The following is a 7,543-nucleotide window of genomic DNA, read 5'->3' on the forward strand; positions in this document are numbered from 1 at the left end:
GCACCCCCCCCCCCCCCCCCCCCCCCCCCCGCGCCTGGCCCCCCCCCGCCGGCCGCCGCGCGCTCCGTTCGGAGATTGTCTCGTCTGCCCCTCCTCCCTCCGGTCAGTGCTCTGCTCTCCCCTAACCCGCCTCTTCTTCTCCGAGTTCCTCGCCCCGTCCCGGTCTCCGTTCGTTTTCTCCTCGCAACCCGACGGCGACGGGGTCCAACCAACGAGTCCTGCTGGTACTGGACTGTCTTGGATTGGGTTTCTCTTTTTTTTTTGGCAAGTAATCCTAGTGGTTTTGATTGGAGTTGGATGGGTTGTCATTTTCTTTCACGGGTTTCTTGGGGATCGATTCTTTCTTTTCGCCGGCAGCGAGCAATCATAACCCAAATCAATGCGCTATTACTTGCCGATTTGGTTGCTGTGTGCTGTCCGTAGTCGTTCGATCGTGCTCGCACGAGGTCGATCTACGTTGATGCTGTAATGGAGTTTACAAAGAAGTCCACCGCTGGGACAAAGATGGAACGGCTCCAATCCAGGCGGCGCTAAATCAGATTCACGGCATGAATTGGTCGCTTCCTAGGTTCCGAGGGCCGGATTCCTACTGTAAGTGACCAGGGAATTGGTGCCTTCAAGGTTCAAACTCCAGTTTTAGATGCCTGCGGATTTAGACACTTCTATAAAGTCAGATAGCGGAATTAGTTTCTTGTTTCTTTTTTAGAAACGAATTAGTTTCTTGTTGTGTGCAAGTGTCTAGCATCTTGCAACGAACTCTGTCGTTGCCCAAGTTTTGTTTGCGCTGCGCAGGCGTCTACTTCTTTATCTGAAACTCTGACGAACAAAATCTTCAGGTGTTGAAACACCAGTTTCATGCCTTTTTTAGTCCTCGTCTCTGAACCAGTTGCATACAACTCTTTGCAGTGCTGCCGTCTTTGATTAGGTAGGTGAACTCGGTTATCATGGGCCTCGAGGTAGCAGGTGGCGGGGAAGCTGCAGTTAAGGTACTTTCTTTCGTTCCCTGATGGTTCTTGCAGTACGGTTCTTAACTTTGATTTGATGATTTTGTACTGACTGCTGCTACTTTTGGTTGTGTTTGACAGGGGAAGTTCTGGGGTATAGTTGTCTGTTTTTTCTTGGGAAATGGAAGCCTATTTGCCTGGAACAGTATGCTTACCATCGAGGATTACTATGTCTCTCTGTTCCCGGTATGTGCTTGTTTGTGAAACTCAGTTGATCTTTCTTTATTGAAATCTGTATGCAAAAATGTGCCTCGTTCCTTTTCTCTGAATGTTGCAGTAGATTGTTTAATTGATGCTCTGAATGAAATCAGTTTTCAGTAGCATAGCACTTCTTTTTATGTAAGCTAAAAGCGTCCTTCTGGATTAGCTTGGAGTGTTTGGGTAAATTAAGAATTGGTAGTTTTACTCATTTTAATGACACAGTTTATCATTTCTACCTTACACTGTCTTAACTTGTTGAACTGAGATGCCGATTTGATCCCTTCGTTTGCAGAATTTGTTGTGTTTCAAACATTCAGATTTTATTACGTACAATGACATTTGGCCTACGATATCTATCTGCAGAATTACCATCCGACAAGAGTTCTTACACTAGTATACCAGCCTTTTGCCTTTGGACTCACCTGCTTCTTTGCATACTATGAAGCAACGATGAACACGAGGAAGAGAAATCTAGCTGGTTTTGCACTTTTCTTCCTTAGCTCTTTCGCGTTAATATTGGTAAGTATATTGGGTATTGCCTTTTGCCTGGAAGGAAAAGAATAACATTGATGTGCCAGTATGGCAGCTCATGTAAATCATTTTTCTTATTGTAGCTGGACGTTGGTACTAAAGGACATGGTGGAATTCCAGCATACATTGGTGTATGCATAATCAGTGCCTTTTTTGGGACATCTGATGCTCTTGTTCAAGGTGGCTTGGTTGGCGACCTTTCTTTGATGTGCCCGGAGTTCATTCAGGTTAGTTTTTGGTCTATTACTGTACTTTTTTTTTTGAATTGTTTGGATTGCTTACCACATGTGTCACGTGGTGATCTATTACTGAACTTTGTGATGTTTGTGGTTAACTTTTTTATGTCTCAGACTGAGAATAATTTACCTTTCATGACGTAAATCATCTGTTGGAATTGCAGTCCTTCCTGTCAGGCTTGGCTGCATCAGGAGTTATAACATCAGCTTTGAGACTAATTACAAAGGCAGCTTTCGAGAACTCACAAAATGGTCTTCGAAATGGAGCTAGTACGTCGAAATCTCATCAACATATATTATTATTTTTGGATAATGAGAGACATCTCTGCCAACCTATATGAGCACACAACCCAATCTCATGAACAAATGCAGATCAGTAAAATTGTGATAAAAATTTAAGAATAGAAGAATGCTATAAATCCACTATGATCATAACAGTCATCAGTGACAACGTGAAGAAATCCATTTCAGAACTTGCTCATATATCTTTCTACTAGAATGTTTAGGTGCTTGTTACAATCTTACTTGCAGATCTCCTAAAATATTGCACCATGCATGTGCATAACCAATCCATGTATGATTTTTTGTGCAGTGCTATTCTTCTCGGTAACATGCATGTTCGAGCTAGCTTGCCTCCTCCTATATGCATTTGTCTTTCCCAAATTACCCATCGTGAAGTACTACCGCCAAAAGGCAGCCTCTGAAGGGAGCAAGACTGTTGGCAGCGACCTTGCTGCTGCAGGAATCAAAACTGATCAAGATAGGCAGGGTTGTCTCTCTGATCATACCAATGCCTACAATGAATCTTCTACGACTTTGCCATGAGAATGAAATGTTGATATACTGATTCGCAGGTTGAGGAGGATCCCCAAAAGCACGAACGTTTAAGCACCAAGGAGCTGCTGATGCAGAATATTGACTATGCTTTGGATATCTTCCTGATATACGTCTTGACTCTATCAATCTTCCCTGGATTTTTATCCGAAGATACTGGATCACATGGCCTGGGAACATGGTAATCTTTCTTTTACTTGTACCTGGCACCTACTTCTGCAGAATTTACCTGGGAGTATTGTCCAGTATCTGACATGTCATTGTTCTGATAAAATTTAGGTACGCGCTTGTGCTGATCACGATGTACAATGTGCTAGATCTGATTGGTAGGTACCTACCACTGATCAAATGCCTGAAGCTGACGAACCGGAAGGGCCTGATGGTTGCCATCTTGGCGCGCTTCCTGTTCATCCCTGCGTTCTACTTCACGGCCAAGTATGGCGACCAAGGGTACATGATCTTCCTCACGTCCTTTCTGGGACTGACCAACGGCTACCTCACCGTGTGCGTCCTCGCCGAAGCGCCAAATGGGTACAAGGCAAGTCTCCTTCCTCGCCGATGCAAACATCGTAATGCAGTGTTCAGAAAGAAAACGTTTGTTCCTTGTCGATGCAAACATCATAGTACAGTATTCAGAAGGAATAATGTTTGTCATGAGGATCTGAGCTGTATGCTGAACATTGGCTTTTGGTTGTGCAGGGGCCAGAGCAGAATGCTCTGGGGAACGTGCTCGTGGTGTGCCTCCTCGGCGGCATATTCTCCGGCGTCGTGCTCGACTGGATGTGGCTGATAGGCAAGGGCTGGTAGTCGAGCACTCTCCGCTGTTCGGTCTGCGCGATTCGTTCGGTGTCGGGCGGGAGGCGCGCTAATGCTGGCGGTCTTTCGCGCTCCATAGGTAGATAGGTGGTTGCCGAAACAAGGATGCTGCAGTACAGTGGTGTATTCCGAGTGGTTGTTTGTCTTCTTTCTCAAAAGAGATTTTAAATGTTATGGTCTGTCCATGTTTGTAAATAACTTGGCCGCGACATGCAAACATAACATTACTAGCTTCCCTTTTTTGCTTAGGGCCAGTTCTTTTGTAGCTTCTAGCAGCTTATTGTCAAAAAAAGCTAGAAGCTCAAAAGAACTCATTTTAGAGAAGCCAACTTAGCTTATTTCTACCTCCTCCTCCTTCACAATGGAAAAAAGCTGGGGTCGGGTGGCTTCCCGCAGCTTCTCACTTAAAAACGAAAGGGTATAGGGACGTGCCCCTGTTGTTTGAACTTTTTACAGCGAAATTGCCATCGCAGTCCCGCAAAGAGTTCCCGACGCAGAAAAAAACAGGCAGACGCGGGCTGCTCGATCCCCTCCCTCCCGCTCGACCCCTTCTCTGTTCTGTCGCTCGCCTAGGGTTCCTCCTAACCGCCGCCGCCGCCGCCGGTCATCGACGAGGCCATCTCCGGCGACATGGCCAGCGGGTAGGCCACATCTTCCACCCCAGCTCGCACGGGTGCGACCCCTCCCTCGGTCGCATCCCCTCCGTCTCCGGTGTCCAGCAGCAGCTCCTGGTCCGGTCCGGCCAGGGCTCCACTCCGGCGGACGACGACACCCTTTCCCCCTCCCCTCCTCCTGGCCGTGAGCCCCCAAGGTGAGCAGCTCCTCCTATGATTTCTTTTACAAAAAAGTTCATCTAGATTTGTTGCAAGGTACTGCTGAAGAATGATGTTTTCATCTTGATTTTCTATGATGCATTGCTTATATATGGCAGAAATAATTTTGATATGGATGTATTGATTGTGCCAAATAGTAGTACAATTGTTGCCCTCTGGTTGCATAGAAGAAATATTGACATGATGCGTTGCTTATATATGCTACTGTAAAAGCAATATCTAGCTATTGTTTGTACTACATATTAATTCTTCCAATTCTTTTGTATTGATATGATGAAAAATAGATGAAAGCACAATGGGATAATGTGGGTCTTAGAACTTTCATTGATATTTGTGTGGAAGAAGTGAATGCCAATAATCGTGGCAAAGAAGGAACATTGACACCACTTGGATATGACAATGTGGTAAGAAAGTTTTTTGAGCGCACGAGGAGAGAATATACACGAAAGCAATTCAAGAATAAGTGGGATGTGCTGAAAAAAGAGTATGCTGTTTGGAAGACATTAACCCAAAAGGCATCAGGCATTGGGTTTGATCCTGTTACCAAGACCATTGCGGCTAGTGATGAATGATGGGCAAATGAGATACAGGTATACATATGTTCACATCAATTCCATTTCTTACTTTTCTTACTTTGCCGTTTCTTGCACTAATTTGTGATATGCTTATTTTCAGAGAAATGAACTTGCCACCAAGTTTCGAATTGCCCCACTAGAGGACGAGATCAAACTGAGTGCTATATTTGATGATGTCAGTGTGACAAATGAGTATGCGAGGGCGGCACCTCCCTCATCTCAAGTTGGTGCCTCTCAAATTCACATTGTTGATGATGATGGGGCAGGTTCAGGATGTGAAGTAGATGCTACTCATGTGACACCTAACAAAGCTAAAGGTCGAAAGAAGAGATCATGTCCTTACTCACCTAGTCCTGCGATGGTGCAAAAGATTGCAAAAGATAGTGAGGATAGAATGCAATTTAAGCGTATTGCCGACCTTTGGGAAAAGAGGGAGACTAGCCGCAATTCGGTGACATCTGAAATGAAGGAGGATCCTGTGAGAGATGAGATTAAGGAGATGAAGGACATGGTGGTGAATGATGGAGGTAAACCTGGAAGTGAAGTGTGTCTCCATGCTCTAGAACTCTTTACAAAGAAGGAACATCGTGATGTCTTCAGTGCACTAAAGGAGGAAGATTCAACTGTGAGGCTTGAATGGATCAACAGGGCATGGGAAACATTTATGAAAAAAAAATAGAACTTATTTGCTTTGTTGGGAACTCATTTGTAGTGTTGTGAACTTATTTGCTTTGTTGTCAACTCATTTGTATTGGTTTGAACTAATTTGTACTGTTGTGAATCTACTTGCTATAAATCTTTGATCTGAACTTTGTTGTATTGTTGTGAACTTATCTGTACCGATGGTGTTGTGATTTGTTTTGTTGTGGACAAATGTTCATGATATTTGTATTGTGTTTATATCACAGATAGACATCTCTGTTCAGGAGGAAGAGGAGGAGGAACTTGATTTTTGCGTTGTTGCAATGGCATATTATCTTCTAAACAAAGAGAGGCTGCCATATGGACCTAGAAGAGCGCCAATGATGACAGGATTGCAGTGGGTGGAAGAGAAGGAGAAGCAACCACAAATATTCTACTCTATGTTCAGAATGCGAAAGTTTGTGTTTTACTCACTTCATGACATTTTAGTTGAAAAGTATGGTTTAATGTCAACTTGCAACATGACAAGCAAAGAGGCATTAGCACAGTTCTTGTGGACTATGGGGTCACGCCAGACCACCGACAATGTTGCAGATCGATTTGAACATAGTCGGTCTACCATCAACAAAAAATTTAAGGAGGTCTTGTTGTGTGTGTACCGTATGGCCGGTGATTACATTCAACCCAAAGATCGATCTTTCACCCAAGTTCATGACTCGCTTACAAAAACAAGATTTTGGCCTCACTTCAAGCATGCCATTGGGGCAATAGATGGAACACATATTGAATGTGTTGTGCCTGCAAGTGAGCAACCCAAGTATCGCAACAGAAAAGGTTCGACAACTCAGAATGTCATGGCGATTTGCGATTTTGATATGAGATTTACGTTTGTTGTTGCTGGATGGCCTAGATCTGTTCATGACACACGTGTACTCAATGATGCACAAGTTGAATATTCCTACTTTCCACACCCTCCAGACGGTAATAACTTGTACATGCATTCTTGTGCTCTAATGTTTTTGCGTGAACTAATTGGTTTTGGTCATCTTTATTACCAATGCAGGCAAATATTATCTTGTTGACTCTGAATATCCAAACAGAGTTGGATATCTAGCACCATACAAAGAACAACGCTACCATGTACCCGATTTCCAACAAGTACCACCACGAGGAAGATATGAGACCTTCAATCATCTACATTCATCACTACGGAATGTCATTGAACGATCGTTCGGTGTTCTAAAGATGAAATGGAGAATCCTCCTCGGCATCACCCGGTACAAACCTGCTACGCAAACAAAGATCATTACTGCATGCGCGTGTCTTCATAACTTCATTCGTGAGAGCAAACTAAGTGATCAACATTTTGACATGGTTGAGAGTGGATCTTATGCTCATGAGGAGAGCCTTTCTCATCACCATGCACCCATTGATGATGGTACTATGGGTTCCATCCGTGATGCTATTGCTACAAGTGTTTTCCCTTGATGGTTAGCTCTAGGGTGCAATACTGCTAGGGGGTATGCTTTTGTTGGGAGAACCATGTAATAATTTAAAGATCATTTTTATTCAGTACTTCTCACGTACTCGTACTACATGAGATAGTGATGCACGTATGATATTCGTATGCGAGACAATGATCTTCCTTATGCTTGATTATAACAAGTTTTGGTGTTTGAAAGTCAAATTTATGTTCATATGGGCAACAAAATGAGAAAAATAGCGCAATATCATTTAATCCAAACAACAGTACAGTCCAAGGGCATTACAGACTTTTCACTGACCATACCACACAGAAGCTGAAAAAATAGGCACTGAAAAGAACTGGCTAGCTTATTTTCTGGAGCTTATTTCCACAACAGCTTATCTTG

At 43.6% G+C, this 7,543-nt stretch overlaps 2 protein-coding genes across 4 annotated transcripts; both read left to right on the forward strand.

Moving 5' to 3' along the window:
• Nucleotides 1-11: 11 nt before the first annotated feature.
• LOC125529669 (equilibrative nucleotide transporter 3-like) lies at nucleotides 12-3,857 on the forward strand. 2 transcript variants are annotated; one of them, XM_048694096.1, is made up of 10 exons: nucleotides 12-102; nucleotides 907-986; nucleotides 1,086-1,190; nucleotides 1,569-1,724; nucleotides 1,820-1,963; nucleotides 2,137-2,242; nucleotides 2,565-2,741; nucleotides 2,828-2,987; nucleotides 3,086-3,344; nucleotides 3,506-3,857. In XM_048694096.1, exons 2-10 carry the CDS (start codon nucleotides 945-947, stop codon nucleotides 3,611-3,613), a joined length of 1,257 nt encoding a protein of 418 aa, XP_048550053.1. In that variant the 5' UTR covers nucleotides 12-102; nucleotides 907-944; the 3' UTR covers nucleotides 3,614-3,857. The 2 variants fall into 2 exon arrangements, with proteins under 2 accessions (XP_048550053.1, XP_048550052.1); XM_048694095.1 differs by lacking the exon at nucleotides 12-102 and adding an exon at nucleotides 568-591.
• Nucleotides 3,858-4,002: 145 nt separating this feature from the next.
• Nucleotides 4,003-7,334, forward strand: LOC125529670 (putative nuclease HARBI1). Of its 2 annotated transcripts, none has more exons than XM_048694098.1 (3): nucleotides 4,003-4,433; nucleotides 5,939-6,653; nucleotides 6,736-7,334. In XM_048694098.1, the coding sequence occupies exons 2-3, from the start codon at nucleotides 5,996-5,998 to the stop codon at nucleotides 7,158-7,160; spliced, it is 1,083 nt and encodes a 360-aa protein (XP_048550055.1). In that variant the 5' UTR covers nucleotides 4,003-4,433; nucleotides 5,939-5,995; the 3' UTR covers nucleotides 7,161-7,334. The 2 variants fall into 2 exon arrangements, with proteins under 2 accessions (XP_048550055.1, XP_048550054.1); XM_048694097.1 differs by lacking the exon at nucleotides 4,003-4,433 and adding an exon at nucleotides 5,381-5,557.
• The last annotated feature ends 209 nt before the right edge of the window (nucleotides 7,335-7,543 follow it).

Source organism: Triticum urartu, unplaced genomic scaffold, assembly GCF_003073215.2.
Source record: "Triticum urartu cultivar G1812 unplaced genomic scaffold, Tu2.1 TuUngrouped_contig_5759, whole genome shotgun sequence".
Taxonomy (NCBI): Eukaryota; Viridiplantae; Streptophyta; class Magnoliopsida; order Poales; family Poaceae; genus Triticum; species Triticum urartu.

What these genes read in the sequence shown, in the direction of transcription:
- LOC125529670 (XM_048694097.1), top strand. An exon ending in CTTTCCACACCCTCCAGACG is followed by an intron (nt 6,654 to 6,735) that starts GTAATAACTTGT and finishes TTACCAATGCAG; the next exon opens with GCAAATATTATCTTGTTGAC.
- LOC125529669 (XM_048694096.1), top strand. Translation starts at nt 945, where the DNA reads ATGGGCCTCGAGGTAGCAGGTGGCGGGGAAGCTGCAGTTAAG. An exon ending in TGGTCTTCGAAATGGAGCTA is followed by an intron (nt 2,243 to 2,564) that starts GTACGTCGAAAT and finishes TTTTTTGTGCAG; the next exon opens with TGCTATTCTTCTCGGTAACA. An exon ending in AACTGATCAAGATAGGCAGG is followed by an intron (nt 2,742 to 2,827) that starts GTTGTCTCTCTG and finishes CTGATTCGCAGG; the next exon opens with TTGAGGAGGATCCCCAAAAG.